The following is a 22963-nucleotide window of genomic DNA, read 5'->3' on the forward strand; positions in this document are numbered from 1 at the left end:
TATGGGGCACTACAAGTGGATGAGAGAATGCTCTGACACCTCATTGGTGTTGAAGAGTCGGAAAAAGAAGTGGTTTAACAATTGATGTAACAAACAATCCTCTGACCTTCATTACAAAGTGTGGTAAGGGAAAGAGATAATACCCAGGTAAGTGCTTTTAAAGCCTTGGTGCTTATTCGAGGGTTCTTCGAAGGATCTCTAAGCAACATATCTTAGACTTATGAGAGGAAGTCCATGGAGGGGCCCCTACATGGTTGTTTGATCTTTACAAATTATGAGGGGGAGGTTGTTGGGGCACAACATGTGGTTTTAATCTGTCACCGATATCTACGAAATATGCACTAATACATCATGGTCATTGTTGAGATTTTCAAAAAGAGATCATTTGATAGTTAAAAGAAAATAACATTTAACTCCATGCATAAAGGCTAGATATTAAAACCTAATTGTAATTTAGCCTCACTCCCATTAGAAAAATATTTATTTTACTTCTATGTACAAACCACTTGTAATATCCAACATTTTCAAACCAATAATAATATTTTTACTAAACTTAAATCAATATTTAAAAAAATGGGTTAGCTCATAAGCCTCTTGTAATTAAGAGGTATAAAATAATTTCATTACTTACTTATGCAGGTGTATACACCCACTACCATTTTACTATTTGAATTCATAATTTTAAAAAGTAAAATACATATCCTTAACCATTAAACTTTCATGTTCTTTCTTTTTTTCCACAGAAAAAACCAACCTTCTATTAAAAAAAGGGTTACATATAATATGTAGCAATTCGAAGAGACTTAAATCCACCAGAGAACGGGGAAAGTCTCAGACGGCAGCCAGAACCAGCTCGCTGTGTAAAACTCTTAGCAAGCCAAAACATGAAGGACTACTCCTCCAGAAAAACACACACTTCCCGGGAACATATTCACGCAGGAAAAAACGCAGAGAGATCAGAATAAATACATTGACCTCGAGAATCCACAGTGAACACTTGAAGGATTCTCGCACGGCTGAAAAGTAAAGAAGAGAGAGCAGCTTCCCGGGCCTCCACGGTAAAGGAAAACAACCCAAGAAACTGGAAGAAAATCTACAGAAAGGGAAGGAGCAAAAAACATAACAGATCCAGACAAATTATATACAAAGACCAAAGAACTGATGAAAAAAAATTTAGGCAAAGATGGGTTGTTCGACAGATCGAACCACCCCAAATTCATCCTCTGACACAGACCACGACCCCATCTCGAGCTCAACACCTGCTTTGGAAAGGCGATCCGCGTCGAAATTCCTTTCCCGAAAGATATGACTGAGGGAGATCTCCATGAAACGACTCCTGAGGCGAGAAACTTCTTTAAACAGGGGAATCAGAGTAAGATTGTTGCAGCGCTGAGCCCCATTAAACCACTTCACAACATTCATTGAGTCCCCGAAAATCTGAGCTTCTCTCACATTTCTAAGAATAAGCCAGCAAAGAAGGAGATGTAAGGCTTTCAATTCTGCAAAATTATTGGAGCCCTGTCCCAGGCCTATTGAAGCTTTAACAACCTTCTCCTTTGAAAAGTGGATGATCAAGCCTGCCCCGCAACGGCCATTAATATCCGAGGCCCCGTCAAAGTAAGCCCACGACATAGAATATCTGATGGATTCTTGACAAACAACTCTAGAAGTAGAAAGAGCTTGAGGAACAAGAATACTTTCATAAATGGCAGCTCCTTCTGCGGCGAGTCTTCCAATAGGGAAGACAGAATCCTTGAAGATAACTTGATTTCTAGCAAGCCAAGTCCCCCAGGTGATGAGTAACGGAATGGTTCTTTCTCTTTCATTTGAAGATTCGTTCCACCACCTCTGCCAGGCATCTAAGAGCCCCTGCCCTTCCCACCTAAAAGGAACATTTATCAATCTTAACATTTCGGCCCATAGGTTGGAATTAAATGGGCAAAGGAGGAACAGATGCTAAACTGATTCGACGCTGTCTTTACACAGGGGGCACCTGCTAGGACCAATCCTACCTCTTCTTTGAAGAAAATCCCAAGTAGGAACTTTCTGGAGTAGGACACATCAGAAGAACAATTTTGATTTAGCTGGCCCTTTTAACTTCCATAACGATTTAGCCCACCAATCCGGATTCTCCCAACCATTTTGAGACATCATCCATTTGTATCCCGACTTTGGAGAATAAAAACCATTCTGAGCAAAAACCCATTTAAGCTCATCTGGGGAATCAAAAAGCCTGACTGAGGAATTGAGGAGGTCCCTTGTATACCAGTCCCATTCCTCCAACCTATCATCGTTCAAATTTAAATCTCTTCCCTGTAACCACCCTTGACTCCAGATGGAGGAAGCCCGAGGATCAGCCACCTGATTTAAAGTATATAGACCCCTATCTTTTAAGGCCGATACCAACCCCTGAGATAGAGAAAATCTCTCTAAACAGCCTATCCAAGGATCTCTACCCAATCTGATTTGAGTTCCATCTCCCACACTCTAGGTCAATCCCTTCTCTATGATATTAACAGAAGCAACCACTGCTTTCCAGACCACCGAGGAATTTTTGGAGGAATTTTGCGGCAGTCTGATCCAATCTAGCATTGATAGAGGATCAATATATTTCCTTTTAGACATAGAGGTCCACAGATTCTTAGTGGAGATGAGCCTCCAAGCTAACTTTGCTGCAAGAGATTGGGAAAAACAAGCGAGGTTTTTAATACCCCAGCCTCCCCATTCTTTAGGACGGGCTATTTTGTCCCACGCGATCCACGGGATAACTCTCTCAGACTTGGACCCCGCCCACAGAAATCTGCTGCATAATTTCTCTATTGAGTTTAAAATTCCTTTGGGAACCCATGTCAGGCTAGCCCAATAGACTGGGATTGCCATCAGAACAGATTTAATTAAGACAAGCCTGCCAGCCCTAGAAAGCCACTTGTAACTCCAATGTTTCAGTTTGGATTCCAGTTTTGCAAGGATCCAATGCCAATCTTTTATCCTGTAATTGTCGGGCTTCAGAAAGAACCCCAGATATTTAAAGGAATCCTCCAGCGATTTGACTTCAAAGTTCAGGACCAATTCCACTCTGTGCACCTGCTCTCTAGACAGACCTGAGCAAGTAAGTGTAGATTTTCTCTCATTTATGCAAAGACCAGTAGACTTCAGAAAGAGGTCCAAGATCCTCTTGAGCGTCCTATAGTCCTCGAGGCTACCATTGCTGAAGAGGATTATATCATCCACGAAAAGGAGGTGAGTGACCCAGAAATTTTGAGCAACTTCGATTCCTTTGAGAGTCCCCTGTCTTTTTGCTTCATGGATCAAGAGACTGATACCGTCTGTTGCCAGCAAAAACAAAAGGGGAGAGAGCGGGCAACCTTGGCGCAGGCCACGTTCAGGGCTAAAAAAACTGGAGGCTGCACCGTTAATCAGGACAACTATGGATGAAGACGAAACACAGCTCATAATCCATCTTACAAATTCATATCTGAACCCCAGATGAGTTAACAAAAGTCTAAGGTACAGCCAGCTGATTCTGTCATAAGCCTTAGATAAATCGATTTTCACAACGACTCCTTTTTTCTTCCCAACTTTAAGACTGTGAAGTGTTTCTTGAGCTACTCCAACAACTTCATGAATTTGCCTGCCGTCTAGAAAGCCAAATTGCTCCAGGGAAATGTTTCTAGAAAGGAAGGGTTTTAGCCTGACAACAATAATTTTAGCGATAATTTTGTAAACACAAGTACACAAAGAAATAGGCCTGAAATCACCGAAAGAAACTAGAAGATGTGATTTGGGAACAAGTGCTAGAAAAGTGGCATTGAAGGGTTGATCGATAGAACCTGAATGCCTGGAATCTTCCACGACAGCCACTAAATCATCTCCAACGAATTCAAAGAAATGCTGGAAGAATTCGGCAGTCCAGCCATCCGGACCGGGGCTTTTGTCCCTTTGCATCGATTTAAGGACGCTTTCAACCTCCTCTTTGGAAATAGGTGCCATGAGGGAATCATTATCTTCCTCCTCTATGAATCTTGGAAAAATCTGGGCAACCCTAATAACTTCTGCAATAGAAACTTCATCTGGAGCTTTAAAAAGATTCTTGAAATAATTGACCCCCTCTGAGGCCAAATCTTCGAAAGAACGTGCTATTTCACCGTTGTCTTTCTTCATTTCCCATATTGTATTGGAGTTTTTTCTCCCTTTGGCATAATTCTGAAAAAACTTGGAATTTTCATCCCCTGCCTGCAACCAGATCGCTCTGCTTTTTAAACGCCAGCTTTGCTCCCTGAGCTGAAGAATTCTCCTTCTTTCCATCTCCAACTCATGAATTCTAGTCCGAGACTCTACTGTACCATAGCCATTTCCATCTGGATCTTCAAGGAGGGCGAGTTCAGAGTTAACAACATTCATGGATTCTTCTTCCTTCAGCTTCTTTTGGAGAGCCCAATGTTTTGAGGCAGCCTTCATCCTTACTAAATTGTCCATAAAAACCTGACTTCGATTCTCACCTTCATTGGAAACATCTTTCTTCCAAGTGTTATGGAAAAGACTAGTGTATGAGGCATCCAAAAGCCAAGAAGAATTAAATTTAAAGGGAGTACCAGGTTTAGTAAGATCTCCCTTCACTTCCAGGAAGACAGGTAAGTGATCTGAGATACCACCATCCCCAACCCAATGTCTGAACGCCTGTAAATTCTCAGCCAGCGAATCACTTATCAAGAATCGATCTAGTTTCTTCCCGATCCAATCATCTCCTATTCTGCGATTCCTCCATGTGGGTCGCAACTTTAAAGGGGCAACATCCACCAGGGGAGAAGAGGCCAATTTCTGTTGGAAGAACTCAGAAAGAGGATCTGCTCTGGCATTGACCCCCCAAGATTCAGTCAATCCCAGAGAAAAATTGAGGTCTCTGCCGATAATAAGATTTGGGTGCGCCAGGAAAGACTTTGCGAAGAAGGAGTTCCAGAACTTCTCCCGCTCCAAGACAGGACCATAGATATTGAGGAAAAGTAAGGGAATGCATAGTTCATTGGAGAAAAGTTCCACAACCAAAACGTTTTCTGATCCCCAGGAGGAGATCTCACGCACCACCTTCACGTTAAAACCCAGAACCACACCTCCCGAGTGTCCATTCGCATCAATTGCATGAAAACTCCAACCCGACAAAAGCTTATAAAGACAACCTGAAATTTCTTCCCCCTTACCAAGAGTTTCTTGGAGAAGAATAATATCAGGTTTGTTAGACCTGACCAACTCCTTCAGAGCTAGTTTTTTGGGTAGACTAGCTAGACACCTGCAATTGAAGGATAAAATGATCATCTAGAACTCTCATGGGGTGACTGCTTTGCTCTAAGCACCCCTGGCAGAGACATCTGTTTCCCTCCAGCAATATCAATGACAACCTTCAACTGTGCCTTCGACAAATTTGATTTCCTTCCTCTTAGCTTTCTCGTACCTATTGACCCCTCATCCAACTCCAGACCGCCTACAACCGGGCCTTTCCCTTTCCTGATGGCTAAAGGTCTTAGGTTGTAGTGGGGTTCATGGCCTCCAACTCCAGGAGGAAGAGAAGAGATGTGAACCATGGGGACAGAGAACTGTATAGGAGAAGATGGGATTGTCATTATAACACTTTCTAATGGGGCTAGTCCCATCTTCAGATCTGGCATATCATTTGAAAGTTGTCTGACCGGACCCACCTCATCACAGCAAGAACTAGGCAGAGCATTAGAAGAGCGAAGGGAAGAGGATTGAGGAAGGAGTGAACAAGACTGAATCGATCCATCGATTACAGGGACTGCTGAGATACCAAAAGAAGAAGGCGGAAATGATATAGATACACTAGCTGCCACCCCAGGCTGTTCATTTCCAATTTCCCCCACATGCTCTGGACCCAACTCCTGAACGCTTGCCAGAGCTTCGAACTCCTTGATCTGAGCCTCTTCCTTCTGAGAGATTACCTTCTTATTTTTCTTTTCCTCCAGATTATTCCCATTTTTCCTCTGCCTTCGACGACGACGATGTCCAAGAGGGCACTCCCGGGCCAGATGTCCATAAACATGACAACGATGACATCTAAAAGGGAGGTTTTCGTAGTCCAGGGTCTGGATAAACTCTAGACCATGATACTTCAGAAGCATAGCATCTGCCAAACCTTCTCTGGGATTTAAACTTACCAGAAGGCGGGCATCGCTCCAATCATGAGTGTGTAAATAAGTTTTGTCTGTGTCGAGAAACTTACCCAGAGTATTTCCGATTGAAGAGAAGGTCGAATCAGTCCAGAATTGAATAGGAAGACCTGGTAATTTGACCCAGACTGGAAACTCCTCCGTTTTTTCTTTCTGGGCATCGAAAAGGGGTGACCATTTCCTGAATAAGATAGGCCTCTTCCCTAGACTCCAGTGCTTTTCCAACACCCATTCGACATGCTCCTTTTGTCCAAACCAAATACAGAACCAACCTCTGTCAAGAATCTTGATCTCTTCTGGCTGACCCAGAGCATCTTTCCATTCAGCCTGAGCCCATTCCTTGATGAAGGCAACCGAGAACTTTCTTCCACGGACTCTGCCAACTAAGAAGGTTTCCGAGGCTTCCAGCGCCCGGTCTATATGGATATCCACTCCAAAAACACAGCTAGGCCTCTCCTCCTTTTTCCTGAAGAGTTTGGACTTCTTCCTCTTTCCACCCACTACCTCCATCTTGGCTTCTCCCTCTGCTGCCTCAAACAGCTCAGAACGCCTTTCAGATGGAAGAATGTTACCTTCATTTAACTCCACGGCCATCCTAGTTAACCCAACAGCCAAAACTGAGACCTGGCTTTGTTTTTGTCCCTCTTCTCCAGATCCGTTCGACTCCCCTCCAGCCTCTTCTATGGACATGGACCTTGTTAAGCTGGGAAACATTCCTTTCAGCATCAGATTTTTCCCAGATATCGGTTCAAGGGCATCTTTTTTCCCTTCTCCTGCTTCCACTGCCTTATCCAAGATACCTGACTTCATTGCCTTCTTCGGAAAATAATATAGCAGGTTTTCCTCGGACACATCATGTCCCCAACAGGCAAGGAGATCTTCAAACGCAGGTTCTATATCCACCGACTCACTTTCGTGATGCCACTCCCGCTCATCACAAAGACCAGACTCCATTCATGACGAAATGATAGTCATCAGCTACAGACTCCAGAGGCTTCGGACCCACCAACTTTCATGTTCTTTCACTGTTAAATAGAGTTGTAATTAAAATAGATTATAATATACACTTTTTGACATAATATATATTTTTAAAACTAAACTAAAATTTTATATTCTTTGAAAAAAAGTTGTGCTAACGCTAGCAATGCATTACATCCTTCTAAAGCAACATTAATCCACAAAACTATACATTTATCAGAGCATACATCCAATACCTTAAGAGTCTTAACTAAATAAGAGTTCCAAGTTGGCTTACAGGTGGCCAACCTAACATATTTGCCCAAAAAACATATTACTCGATAATGCATTCTAACGATGACATTGATGGACACTCCCTTCTTCTTGTTTCCCTTTGTCAAATGAGGGAGCCAAGACCTTCAATATAAAGTTGGTGAACTAATCCTTCTTCCTTTAGGACCGTCTGGAATGATTTTTCTATTATTTGATTATTAAAAGCCTTTGAAGGATTTTCCCCTTTTTGAGAAAGAAGCAAATTGCAAAGTTTGCATTCCATTTCCAAAAAAATAATTATCTATTAGCTTTTCTATAAATAGCTAGAGAAACCTCAAAACCAACAAGATCATTTACCAAATAGTAATTTCAAAACATGTAAGAAAACCAGATGATCCATAACTAGAGTAACCTCAAAACCAACAAGATCATTTACCAAAGAGTTATTCCAATACATGCAAGAAAACCAGATGAAGGTTCGGAGGAGACATGAGATGGGGCGACAAAACCCCAAACCAATTAGGATTAACCCATTCATGAAGCACCTAGAGTTTTCAAGTTGAAACTTTGTTCCACTCAAAAAATTCCAAATATCTTGAGCTTGAAATCCCCTACAAAATTATTAGAAGGAGAAGGCCAATAATTTAGGACTAGATTTCGTAGTTCTTTGAGTTTGAAATAGTAGGAGGTTCCCACCATCAGAAAGGAATAATTTCCTTTTGCTACGAGCCAACCCCATTGGATTTCTTCTAAACCCCTCTACTTCAAAATTGGCATAGCAAACACTTGATAGTGACATCACTCAAACAAACAAGAGCAAGGTTAGCAAACTTCCAACACCACATAGAAATACCTAGACATAGAGACCCTTTTTGACTCCTCCATGGAGACCACCATTAAGACGAAAAGCCATGTGGCTGGTGTAGAGACCACCTCCAAAACCACCACCATGACCATCACCAAAGGCAACCGAGAAATTAACATAGAGATTACCACCCAAAATCACCATTGGAACCATCACCCAGGCCCAACAAAACCACAACCACAAGGCCTACAAAAAGCCCCATGCATCCATAATCCCACATTGCCAAATCCCAAACCTTATTGGGAATTGATATGCCACAAAAATTAACTTGCGAAAGAGAGACATTAAACTACATAAAGACCACCACCCAAAATCACTACTGGAACCGCCACTGAGACTCGACAAAACTAGAGCTACAAAGTTTGTGAAATACCCCTACAAAAATCCACATGCATCCATAATCTCACATTGCTAAATCCTAAACATCAATGAGCATTGATTTGCCATGAGATTAACTTGCAAATGTAATTGGATTGGGGGAATATAACTCCTTCCTTCCCGAAGCACAACTTGTTTAAATTCATTTATTGATTCATAATAGAGAAATCGTTCATTAATAACCACTTGTTCATTAATGTAATAATTTGAACTAAAGCTTAGTTCCCAACAACAAACATAACTTTAGATGAATGACAATCTTGGTCCAATAATAACCCTAAACTTAAGGTTTATTTGACATGCAAAGAGAAACCTAAAACTCTAATGAGCAATTTTATTTTCGCTCATATATGAAAACTCTCCCCTTAACACAAAATTATTCATATGAATTTTAAATCTAAAACCCAACAAATTAAAAAACCATAAGATCATTAATTTAGTGGCCCTTCCAATAAATTTGGTTAAAGAGACCATAACCCAAACCCTAGGTATTTTAGATCATTTAGATATGTTGATAAACCTCAAAGGTACTCGAGTGTGGAAGGTCCTATAGTAAACATATCATTAGGTCTCGTCAAGGAACATTTAGGGCGAATTGAATAGATTCTTTGACGTCCGCTGTTCTTTACAAGGTTGGGAGAGCCGAGCAATCTCTGTTGTTTTCGGCGGATAAACGGCGTGCGGCGGCAATGGCAACTTCTAAAGGTATGCTAAAACCCCATCGTAATTTGTTCTGTATCCTGCAAATCTGTTTACTCGCTTCCCATCACATGAATACCAGAGACGTTCAGATTTTTTCTCAAAGAGTTGGGTTAGGGTTTTCGGTTGCTATTTCTAGTGTACGGTCATGTACAAGTAAATTTTGATAAGAGTCCAGCATATCAGTCATTGGGAACTAGAACTTCGCGATTTATTTGTAGTAGTCAGTTTATGTAACAGGGCACATATTAGCCACCATGACTCTGAAGCCCTTATTGTTTTTATTATTATTACTATTTTTTTTTGGTATTTTTTTGTTTTGATTGTGAATGCTTACATACTTGTCTTAGTTCATGGAGGAATTTCTTTGTGCAAACAAATGATATATGTATAACTTCATTGCACCTGCGTTCTCACTGCGGTTTGGGAGGTCTACATCTGCCATCATTTACAGATCTAGTGCAGAGCCTACTTCTAGATAATATATTCATAATAGGAAACAATTTGTTTAAAGCACTTCAAATTCTGAATAATCAGCATACTTTAAAATGCTAAAATGCCTCCTTCCTCTGGGCTCTGTATATCTGTTGGTAGAATCTCCGCCATTTTGTAACGTCCGGCTCCAAGACTCTTATTAGGTTTAACACAGATCATATTGTTTCAACTCAGCTGACAATAATCAGTCGCTTGGACTGGACAACTGGACCAGTCACCAAACGATCCAAAACTTAAAACCATGGGCACCTGAAACTATCAAAGGTTGACATCTACTACAGTGTACATACATGTCTGTCGTACAGTAAAAGACAGTGGTTGCAAGTCGAAGGCCTCATGTTACGTCAGGGGTGGGAAACACTTGCTGTGGAATCCACGCGTGCCCAAAGCTATTGAGTTTGTACAGGACTGAAGCGTGCGATTTTATAACCATGGGTAGATTTTATAATAGTTTTGTCCCGTACACAAGAAAACCTAGCTGTAACCTTCCTGGTTTTGTAGTAAACAATCTTACAGACAATACCAATGTTGCAGGGGTATTTTTACTGCTTTAAGTCCCCGTCTTCTCTACAACTAATGTTTATTTACTTTTTTTTTTTGGTTCTGTAAATTTATTCCATTTTTTCTCCTTGCAAGACTTGTTCTCATTTCTGTTTAGAAAGAATCTCTGCCATATCTGTTCACTTTCTTTTCTTGAATTAGCTCTTAAACATTCCGCTAGCTTTTCTATTACACTTCACCTATTTAACTGAATCCACCTATGGAGGATCCAGAATAGGTATTTCCACAGATTTGGGTCCAGACGCCCCTGCGATATATTTCTGGTTTGGAAGTGCTGCAGGATATGCCTGAGATCTGTTTCCATCTTGCTGGAAACGTATTGATCAATGTTTTAAAACTAGGACTTGGACTTGGATTGACTCAGACAATCTGATTTTAATTACTCTGTTTACTAAAAAAATATATGAAATATTTAAATTGTAATGAAAAAATGATGTGTTAAACATTATAAATAAATGATCAAGAGCATTTAAGTGACAACATAATGTTCCAGCATTGCTATGTGTGGATCCTCATCATTAGTATCACCTTTTGTCTCTTGTCTAGCCTTTGCATCTAACTCGTTCCTCTAGGGACATCATTCAGCACCACCCAAGTTTGATGAGACTACCAAATCTAAGCCTTATAAAATGGTAGAAAAAGCTTAACATTGCCTGATCAATGATTTTAGTTTGAGTGGATGGTAGGTTTTTTCCATTTGCTAAGGCCATGACAGAGGAGTTCAATAATCAATACCACTAACATTGAGGTACATAACGGGCTTGGTGCTCTTGATTAAATGCCAATCCCATACCCTCATACGTGATAGAATCCAAATGAAAATGTTGCAATTCTATCAATCTTGAAGTCCTGAAAATTGTAAAGTCCGCTGAATTTGAATGAGATATGAAATTCTACTTTCTTGATCTGAAGTCTAATGAGGTTGGAACCACTCTTAAACATCCTAAGACAACTAATTTTAATGTGAAAAATTAAGTAAAATGATAAAAAGGAAAGATAAAGGAAATGTTAACTTAGGAAAGATAGAGAAAATGTCAAAGGATGAAGGAATTGTCGACTAGGAAAGATAAAGGATATGCCAATTTTTTCATAGTAGTATGCATTTTTTGGAAATACATTAAAAATCATAAGATATCAAATATAAAGGGTAAAGAGTGAAAATCTAAAACCTGAACTTCTGCTTATAAAATAGCAGTGAAACATGAATCTCCCGATCACTCGCAATTAATCATGAGTCAAACTCTGCTCTTCCCTCAAACGATTCGATTCAACTCTGGGCGAGTCAAACTCACGTTGACCGAGTTTGACTCTTGGTCAATGCGAGTTTGACTTGTGACTCACTGATTAATTGCAATTTAGGCGACTGAGGTGATTTTCAGCCCTCAACTCGACGAGCACGGGTTTTAAATTTTAGGGTTCCCACATTTTTCGTTGTGTGGTTTAGTTAGGTTACGTTGGTGTGTAATTGACTTCTCACAGCTCAGGCCCGCAACTCATATGTCGAGAGGTAATAGAGGCATGGTTTCAGTTTCAGTTTACTCCGCGTAATAGAGTTGCAGTGTAATAGAGGTGTAGTGTGCAGTGTGCTCTGGTGTAGCTTCAGCGTGTGCTCTGTCAGAGATTTCTGTAGCAAATCATTATTGTATCATTTCAGTAGCAATCAAGAGATTTCAGTTACTGCTTTTTTACTGATTATTATGCAGTATTTTATAAACTTTTAGAAGCAGATGCTTCTGGTTCTATGTGGTCACTGGTTAGGAGTTAGATTTAGTACTTAGGATCATGTTTGGACTCGTAACATATATGAGATACTTATTCATCATGATATTTTGGACATCTATTGATATTATGCATTGTTTGGACATGGCTTTATGGAAATATCAATGATTTTTTTTTTTTTTTTTATTTGAAATGTTTATACCTATTTATTGAATTCACCGATTTTTTCCCGATCCGATTAAAACTCTTCACTCTATTGCCTCGCCGATTTATTGCTGATTCCAAGTCTGGTAACATTGTAAAATAGCCTCTCTCTCCATCTTAAGACACATCTGATTTTTTATAGCAGAGTCTGCATTTCAGAATTTTTGAGAGCAATTTGGAGCAGAATATATTCAGAGATCTGAATCTTCTATATTTCTTGTTCATAATTTCTTATTGAATTAATCTTCATATGAAATCATGCCAAACTTGAGTAACCTTTACTCCAGGGCTTGAGGCTGGCCTGTGCTTGAGATTAGGTCATTAGCTTGTTGATGCCTCGTTTCAAACACTAGAACATAGCCTAATGGAGACTTTCATGGTTTTTTTTGACGAAATAAAAATGTAGATATTCATATTTGTTATATATGCCATTTCCCCATATTTGGATTTTGACATTTCAAAAAATCCCGTGGATCTGGATCCCGATCCGTTTCCCTGCAACTTGGTTTATGACATATGTCCTGCCTATATTAATGACAGTGCTTATTACTTATTCACCTGTAACTTTGGCTTTAGGTGCTGTGAAGAAGACCGATCCAAAGGGTCAGGCACAAAAGGCGGCAAAAGCAGTCAGGGCAGGTGCATCCTCTTTGAAGAGGAAGTCAAGAAAGATAAGAACATCTGTAATATTTCACCGACCAAGGACATTCAAGAGACCTCGCAATCCTAAGTATCCCCGAATCAGTGCACCCCCTAGGAACAAGCTTGATCAATATGAGGTGTTGAAATACCCCCTGACAACTGAGTCTGCAATGAAGAAGATAGAGGACAACAATACTCTTGTCTTTATTGTTGATGTACGGGCAGACAAGAAGAAGATAAAGGCTGCAGTGAAGAAGATGTATGACATTCAAACGAAGAAAGTGAACACTTTAATCAGGTTAGTCTCATAGACTTGGAATTACAACTGATGAACATAATTTATAAGGATTGAACATTGAATGTGTTGGTAAAAAAAGATTTTTGATAGTTCAAAATTAACATTCTTATTCAGATATTTTATTGTTATCTCTTGTATCTGTGTCTAGGCCGGATGGGTTGAAGAAAGCATATGTGAGGCTGACACCAGATTATGATGCCTTGGATGTAGCAAACAAAATTGGCATCATCTAAACCGTTGGATACATGTTTGTACTTGGAAGTTTTGTTTTAAGTAGATCACAAATTTAGGCTTTTCTTGTCTTTCTGAAGCCATATTGTAGATCTCGAATTTTTGCAGGAATGTTGAGCTTGTTTTCATTTTGACTTGTTTCTCACCAGGCATTCTATGCCTGCCTTTTTGCTGCAAACTAACTTTTATCATCAGATGCTCCCAATTGGGATCATGTTCTGATTTGTTATTGCATTATAGATCTTTAATACATTGTTGGCACTTCAATATTTATATATCTAAAGTTAGAGTATCAAGGCGTTTCTTTATCAATGCTCATAAATGGTTTCAGAGTTTAGCTCAACATTTATGATCTGTCTGCATCCCTTTTATACATTCTAGACGTGCACACTATACATTGTCTGGATACATTAGAAATAGACAGAATAGGGTCCATTGGAGCAATGTTTTATGACAAAGTACAATTGGCACTGTATCACCTTGGACAGTTGATAACATTTGGTATCTTCATAGATCGGACCTTGGACAGTTGATAACATTCGGTATCTTCATTGATCGGACCTTGGACAGTTGATAACATTTGGTATCTTCATAGATCGGACCTTGGACAGTTGATAACATTCGGTATCTTCATTGATCGGACCTTGGACAGTTGATAACATTTGGTAAAAATTCTGATATGATGGCAAATGGACTTTATTGGTATTCTTGTCATAAAAAGTATTGATCTTTTATATCAATGGCATGGTTTTGCTCATGAAAAAATGCCAGAGCGTCACATTATTTTCTATTATTTGGGCAAGATTTCACCTTATTTGCTTCCCATAATCTGGTTAAGGACATGTTTGTTTTCTATGAAATTCAGAATTTTTTTAGGAAATGTTTTCAGGAAATAGTTTTCCGCTATCTATTATTTAGGTATAATGAAAGCAAATGATAATACTTCAACATGCTTGTGGAAATGATCTTTGGAAGAGCTATTCATGGGGTAACATTATCCCAAGGCAATCGTCCTCCCAAGCTATATTTATTCAATATATTATTATCTGACGTGGAAATGCAAAGAAAAATAATTTGTAAGCGCGACTTTGATCTTTTGTTAGTCTTTGTCAAAGGTAACGTCCTTCATGTTTTGACATTCCTTGGTCTGAGTACAACATATCCATTATGGTATTGAATAATATGATGGGCTGTTTAGTTTTAAACATTACATTCATTTATGTGTGACATTCCTTGGTTTGTGCACAACATATTCACTGTGGCATGGAATAATGCAGTCAATAGTTGATATGGGCGCATACAATCTAAGAGTAGACTTAAGTGTGGCATTTGCTTTCTGCTTAAGAAATGCAATTGAGATTTTCGTGGGCCTGCTAGAGTTCTATTTATAGAAGTGCCCATGCTTCCATGGCACTTTGGGCAATTTCTATTTTTGCGTTCGAAACGTTGTTTGACTCGTTTTGAAATGCAAATTGTACTTACAATGGTGTTTGAAGCTGAACTTGCACCTCTGTTTGCTTGAACCAAACTTTTGGTTTTAGCAGAGACTACTCTAGGAGAGATTATAAAACAGGGAAAAAAAGGCAGAATGTTTTTTTGTTTTGTTTTTGTTTTTGTTTTATTTATTTATTTATTTTCTGAGAAGGCTTGTTTGACATGTTATTAGAGACGCATCTGCTCATCTTTGTGAATGCTTGATTGCGTGTATGTTCTCTAAATACTGCATCTGTCAGTTTAACATGGAACATATTCCATTTTGTACATAGCAGTCGGAGGTCTGCTTATATTTTCAGTTCATGGCAGCTAGTCTCGGGTTATGGAGTGTAATGACTCATGAGATTGCAGAGACTAACTGTGATTAGGATTGGGTTCAAGCAATAAATATAGGAAACTATGCTTGTTTGTGTACGTAGCTGATATGCACCGTGCGACGCTTGATACATGCTGTATGACACACGATACACGTACCAAGGGGTATGATATGCGTATCAAATGATGTGTATCAAGTTTGTTCGAGAATATGCGTGCCGAAACATGTTTGATTCAGGGTTTGGTGTTGCGTTCCTGCAACATTATGGTATGGTATATGTAGGAAACTAGTGAGATCAAATAATATATAGTTGGTTAGTTGGTGTTTTAAGTTATGCTATTGTAAAAGTAGCTAATAGTAATCATTTCTATTAGCAGGCTTTAATTTCAAACATGTGCACCGTTATCAATGAATACTCCTTTTTTAAGCTCATTAAGTAAACAAATGATCAGAAATGCATTTTGCATCGATATTGGAGGGATAAAAATGTTGTTTGCACATTGCCTACCAAATATTCTTTGATTCGAGGGCCATTGCAAAAACACAAATAGGGTATAATTTGCAATTGCTAATCTTGTGTCCTTAATCTCGAGTAAATAAGATGGCAAGTTGTGTTAAAAGATTAAAGACCCATGCCACAAAACACTTGTTTCTTTGGTTTGCTTGAGGTCCTTGTGTTATTGCATACTCTATTGTGAATTGCCGTTTGTCTTTGGGGGTATACGTAACCTCTTTTCTTATGCTTTTTTTTTCTTTCAACAATCAACTGAGTGTTTTGGATTATGATTTGCTTTTTGCTTATATATCTCTTAATTTTGTTTCATTTCCACCTTGTCTAGGTAGCTGTTGACACCTATGTTTTTAAAGAAAGGCATATCATTGGCCTTGGAGCCCCTGGTTACTATTTTGCATTTGTCTATTGAGTCTGCATTGTTGACGGTTCGCTCTAGTTTATCTATTCAACAAAGTTTAGTTTTGCAACTAAAGAGAAAAGGTGCTAACAAAAGGAAATTGTTTGAACAAATGAGGCATGGGCAACAAGAAAAAGTCACATAATTAAATAAAATTGTTTGAACAAATGAGGCATGAGCAACAAGAAAAAATCACGTATTTTTTTGAAATATCTTACAAGATTATAGCCTTTAAAACAAGAAATATGAAAATAATAATCCTTTTTGCGGGAAAGAAAAGATGGTGAAATACCATGTGTAAATGATGAATTCTTTGTTTTTGTATTGCTTGCATAAATTTGTTGCAATAATGAATCATCATCTTGTGAAAACCTTAGTGTTTTTATATGAGAGGTTAGTATGACCTAGGTTGACTTTGGCACAAATAAGAAAACTTGGCTACAAAAAGGCCTAATCTAGGCTCATTGGTACAAAGCATAAAATGTTCTAAACATTTAGTTTAAGCTCAATGATCATTGCCTAGAAGTTTTTCTAGGAATGCTCGATCAAGAAGTGTTATGATTGCTCTTTAACAACATAAGCAACGCCTTGCGATACAAAAACAAAGTACAAATATTGAATGGGAAGCATTTTTATATTGAAACAATGATGAGGGTATTGATATTACCTTAGCTTCTGTTGTTGATGATCGATTTAAGTACATGGCTATATTCAAGCCTATATGATAGATGGCCTCGACATTAGAACTTGTTGATGGTGTTGGACCCGCCAACATTTCAGGGGATATCATCAGTAAGAAGTTCCAACTAGATGGCCTCGACATTAGAACTTGTTGATGGTGTTGGACCCGCCAACATTTCAGGGGATATCCTCAGTAAGAAGTTCCAACTAGACCTCAGAGCGTTTGGAGTAGGAGTCCCAGCGGTGGATAGTAAAGTAATGGTTTGACTGCAGTATCACACATAGGCAAGTGTGGTAACTTTGTTAGAAGCAAGTGTGTGACTTCGTAGCGAGTCAAGTGAGATGCATGGGGGTTTTAACATGGAGGGGAAAAGGAAGTGTATTTCTTAGAACCCTGTAATAGTACGCAGCCTGAAAGGAACACACATTGAATGCCATCACCAATTGGAAAGCAAAATAGCCCACAATCCGAAGTGACGGGGGAAATCAACAACATGTTTGCAACAAGATTCATCCAAGTGCATGCAAAATAGTTCACACAAAAATGTGTAAGTTAAATAACATACATTGTTAAAGCAACAAGAATAGTCCAACTACAATAATAACACATGCATAAAATATGTTAGCTCTGTTATATATATAAAGTGAAAGTTCCATCTATACATACACCATTGACAACCACTAGCCCCAATAGTGAAACATTACAGTGAACACTGCTTGCTCCTCCAAAGAGATGTACTTGCTCTACGCTGTGGAGAGGCCAAGGCTCGCCAAAATACTCCCCAAGCCTTCTCTAAGTAATGCTTAGCCAAAAGCTTGGCTCCCCAAAAGCTTGTATTATGAGTTATGAGGTATTACATATAGCAAAGGGTAGGGTGACCCTTGACATTCCCCTTTGATTCTTGGATTACTCTCATGACTCTTCACATTACAACAGTGACTTCATATTCTACTAATGACACTTGGAATTTCACTTGCAATATGTTTACAATAATACAATTTCCACATATACCCATGTGGGACAAAAATAGGCTTGAGTTAGTTTGACAAGACAAACAACATCATTGAGGGTCTTATGGAAGGACCAACTCGGTAACCTCCTCACGATGGTCTTTGGTGATGAACTGGTACCAAGCTTGGTACTATGCTATTGTGTCCCTGTATTGTTTGATGACATCTTTGTCGAAGCAAACTCTTGCCTCCATGGCTTTCGGGTATATGGTACTAAAACCTCTGTCTAGCTCATCTTGAAGCATGCGCAACAATGTTTTGAGTGTCTAGCTCATCTTGAAGCATGCACAACAATGTTTTGAGTGTCTAGCTCATCCTGAAGCATGCACAACATTGTTTTGAGTTTGGCTGGACCACTGATGTGCCTTTGCATGTTCTCTGTGCTGAGTTGCAAGTCATCGTTGGTGGCTACGTGCATCAATTGTACTTGTCGACATCTAGCGTGACTTGGTTCTTCCTCATGGCCTAAGTGAGGGTTTTGATGGAAGGGGTTTTGTGTGTTCACACTATGATATTCAGAGTCCTGAACAACCTTGCATAGGAAGCCTCAATGCTAGTGATGAGTGGAGGGAGTTGTCATAGTTCTAGATCAACATCCGAATCTGTGCTTTGTCTAGCTTTGCGTCTGACTTCATCCTTTTATGCAAGTAAAGTGGGGCTCCCTTGTATTTCATTGTCCATTTTTGCATGTGCGCAATAACAGTGTGAAGGTTTTTGAGAGTTTGGGTTGTCTGCGCACACTGTCGCTGAAAGCCATACATATGGACAACTGCGTTGTGCACGGTGACAAATCTCCTATACACTGTCCTTTTGGTGATCTCCAAAGTTGATATCTCCGCCATTATTGCCTTCTTCATCTCTGTCATGGCAGATCCTGTCGACTGCTCCGTTCTCTGCTTGGCCTCTTGTAAGTCCTTTGTCATTCAATCATTCTCTGTTGTTGAACTCGTGCCTTCTGCATAAACCTTAGAAGCTTAGGCCATGGCAACTATATGTCTTCTAACATATGGTACAATCACCATTTCTTTTGTGTGCGCAGGTGGTGTATGATCATTTGTGAGTTGCTTTCTTCGTGTCTATACAACGCTCTGGTGTGTCTCATCAAATACCAGATTATACACATTTGTCTCCGGATTATCATCAAGGAGCACTTCTCCTTGCTCACTCGGGACTGGTTGTGATTCTAGAGGTCGCAGACACTGTGGTGTGACTTCGGATGCCCTCGGCATGAGATTGATGTCTTGGTCCTCTACCTCCTGTTCTGTCTCCATGTCTGTTACCTCAACCAACTACTCAATAAGTTCCCGAACCTGCACCTGTTCACCCTGTTCATCATCTGCTCGCTGTTCTGCTGTCTCAACCTGTATCTGTGCAGTTTGCTCTGTTAGTGCGCTTTGTCTTTCTTGCTGTTCCTGTTTTTGCCTTTCTTCCCTTTCTCTCCTCCTGAGCTCTTGTTTTGCTTTCAACTTCTTCTTCGTCTTTTGCAATTTCCTTTCATCTCTTCCAACTTTTGCTTCTCTTCTCTTCTCTTTCACTCACCCTCTGCGCTCTCGATAATTTTCGTCTTGCCTTTGTCTTGCGCTATTTTGCTGCTCACTGCGATTGTTGTTGTTGCTTCCCATGGCGCTATTCCCTGCATTGGTGCGTTCCATTCTACAACCATATTGACTGGTTCATCGAGCCTAGAGGAGTTATAGCAATACTTCCAAGGATCTTCCTCTGGCCAATCACATGCCCATGTGGATCCATGGGCAGTACACATTCACACGGTGGTTCTTGCATATGCAGTGGGGATCATACAGATTGAAGCTCTTGGTGTTGAACCCAAACTTCTTCAAGTCTTCGGTCTCGACATCTGCATCTTTCAAGGTACAAATCTCATACAACCCAATCCGCAAAGGAAGAGTAGGCCATTGTGCCTTCTTCCTCCAGTGCAGTCTTGCTGATAACTTTGTGGAGATGTGGTATGCAACCTCTTGCATGACCAACTTGTCTGTGGAAAATCTTGGGAGCTCATGCGAAGGCTTTTCTACGCGGAACATCTTGATGAAGGTGCCATCAGGTGAGGCATACCAATTTGCAATGTTATGCAATCTTGCATCGCTCCCTAGGACATGCAAGGTGGATCCTGTTCAAATATCATCCTGTATAGTGGGGTGATGAAGTGGTTAGACAACGTCGCCATGAATCCTCGGTGGTTGCACTCAAAGAGCAACTTGCAATAAATGTTCACAACTTCCTCTGATGTGTCTGTCTAACCCATGCTAGGGAATTGTTGTTGGGTACAAATTGCATCAAGCAAGTACGCAGACATATAGAATCTTGCTTGTCCATCCTTAGGCGGATTTCGGGCATTTGACACATGCAGTTTTCGCTAAAGAGCCAACATGGCCGACCAGTTGAAAGGCCTTCCTTCATTTGCCGACTGATCTAACATAACAACCCAACTCTGCGGGAAGGTCTTTGTGCTCTCTTGGCCATACAAGCGACATGCACAGATGACCAGGAGTTGGTAATCCTTCTTGAATGACTTCGTCTTGTAGACTTGGTTGGGTGTTGTCATGAACTTCGATGGCTCTTTTAACCAAAGCTTCATGATATCTCTAGTGTTTATATCGTAGAACAATGCCTTCATGTCGTTCAGTAAAACATGCAAAACAACACTCACACAAGCTCCAAGATTGAATGTGTAGAATGAGCTCTGGGGTGTTGTTTAAATAGATTTGGTAGATTCAGGGTTTATGACGCACATGCAAAATATCTAGGAAAAAATGATAAGTGGCAGGAAGTTTCTAAAATCAACTTGAGTGTAATTCCCAGTGCTAAAAATAGATCCCTATTTTTTAGGGATGCTTTGTGTTTTTTTTTGCTTTTTTGGGAAAGGGTTGTCATGCATGCATGGAGAAATTGCGCAGTTTTGGAGGGAATCAAGCAACTTTCCGACATGAATCGGGCAACAACTGATGGAATGCTTTTGCACAATTCCTATGCTGAGTGGTTCTGGCTACCTTTCATGCTCTGCGCAATTTCCCAGCGAAAGACAAGCTTCAGCTAGGTCTGTGCAATTCTTGAGCTGAAGCCCAGTGTCGGGATGTTCTGTGCAATTTCTCTGAGCAAGACTGTCTGTCGGATTGCGCTGTGCAATTATGGAGAGCAGGGTTGACTGTCGGGCTGCTTTGTGCAATTCCTGAGAGCAAAGCTGGTGGCCCTCTAGGATTGCATAGTTTGCCAAGACAGCGCAAGAACCTGACATAAACCAATTCACGGGGTCAGCTTGTGGTTGGTCAGCAAAACAAGTAAACGAATAGAAGCTACAAAGCGAAAAGTAAATTCAAATTAAAAACAAGTCCTTGAACAACGCATAATAAATTGCTAAGATTTTGAGGAGGGAGACTTCAAAACAAAGCGAAGACAAAATTTTGGAGGGTGGTTGTATCCGCTACAATAGAACCATACAAATAACATTTTTTCGAAGAATTCAAACCATGGATATTTTCCAAAACAAGGTCTTTAAAAAGCTAAATTTTCATACACTTAACTAATGGATTTAATGGATTTAAAGAGCTAAATTTTCCTACACTATCTCATGGATCTAGTTGACTTGATGTTCTTAAGGTTTTTCTTATCAACAAATAACAGTCACAATTTTTACTTGATATTGAAGGTTTTTACAACACAAATCACAAATATGTTCTTCAAAGCATGTGAATTCTTATAAACAAAGTTTCAAGCTCTCCCTTGGATTTTTATTTGCAAACCTTAGTTCATGTTGTTAGGGTCTTATAATTTTTATAAGATTGCTTGATTGTAGCTGATCATTATTATGTTTGAGATGTTGTAAATAATATTTCATCTTGTAAATTATTTCCAAAGGGACACCAAGTATTAAGATTTGTAGAGATTTTTTGCATGACAATGTTTGGATCAAATCAGACTGCAGGTGTTTTCATCAGAGAGGGCTCAGAAGCGGCTTTCCAACGATATATCCTATGCTCAAATTTGATCCCTGGATTGAAAGATAGGCCAGAATGAAGTTTGCACTTCAAAAACAGATAAATGCTCGGGGACTGTTTTTTCTCTACTCATTCATAACTCTAGCTGTAATCCATTATCCTTCTGTTATCATAATAATTCCCAAACTCTAACCTTAACTCCATTTCACCCCTGTTTATTTAAAAAGTCCATATGCTCTAGCCTTACTCCATTTTTCCTCTTTCTATAATGAATCCCAAATTTTCGCTGCATCACATTTCTTTATTTTAATCCATTAACTTTAGCTGCATTTCCATTTCTTTACTCTTTACCAAACTCTAGTCGTGTTCTCTGTATATTTTAATATTTCAAACCATGCCCCATTTTTTTATTATATAGATTGCATTATATATAACCCACCACCTCCGAAGCATGCTCTGGGCCTGTAGGCCACATGTTGCCATGTCGCAAGTTTTAATACCGTCGCGCCCTCAGAACTCTTCCCTTTGCCGATTGCGATCAGGCAAAAATCAAGTGGATGCGATAAGTTATGCATTGGCTCTGAAAGGGATTTCAGGGCCGAGTCTATCGTTCCACTCCTGTGTGCTCCGCCGGATGTGATATGTTATACATTGTAATTATAAGTATGTCGCATCCACCCATGTTAAACCCCGCATAAATGCAACCCCTCGATCACGATCACCTTTATATCCGATGACTCTAAGGCCTCCCCCCCCCCCCAACACCATGTTTCTCGTTAACGGCGAGGGGGAGTTCGAAAAGTGGTTTCCCGCCGCTACGTGTCCTCCCTTATCATTTTTCATCCCCTTGGTGCGTACCGTTAATCGCTCTAACCCCCTCCGAAAACCACCAACCCTTGTCCCTGTTGACCACCTATTCCCGTGCCAATGTTCACTCGCCACGTCCTTGCTCCTCCTCCTCCATTGCTATTTTGCCACGTACCTCCTTCCCCCTGATCCTGACCCCACCTCCACGTCAGCGTTCGACCTCCATTCACAATGTGCCAACCCAACGATGGATGTCCACTATCCCGAGAGTATGTCTGTTTACCTCCAG

General features: G+C 39.9%; 1 protein-coding gene across 1 annotated transcript; it reads left to right on the plus strand.

The window, feature by feature from the left end:
* The first annotated feature begins 9198 nt into the window (after positions 1-9198).
* LOC149139778 (large ribosomal subunit protein uL23-like) lies at positions 9199-13793 on the plus strand. Its single transcript, XM_089446365.1, has 3 exons — positions 9199-9357; positions 12907-13270; positions 13419-13793. Exons 1-3 carry the CDS (start codon positions 9342-9344, stop codon positions 13501-13503), a joined length of 465 nt encoding a protein of 154 aa, XP_089302491.1. The 5' UTR covers positions 9199-9341; the 3' UTR covers positions 13504-13793.
* Positions 13794-22963: the final 9170 nt, after the last annotated feature.

The sequence above is a fragment of the Pinus tabuliformis genome, chromosome X, assembly GCF_031772625.1.
Source record: "Pinus tabuliformis cultivar Carrire ecotype Pingquan chromosome X, CPIR1, whole genome shotgun sequence".
In the NCBI taxonomy this organism is placed as follows: domain Eukaryota; kingdom Viridiplantae; phylum Streptophyta; class Pinopsida; order Pinales; family Pinaceae; genus Pinus; species Pinus tabuliformis.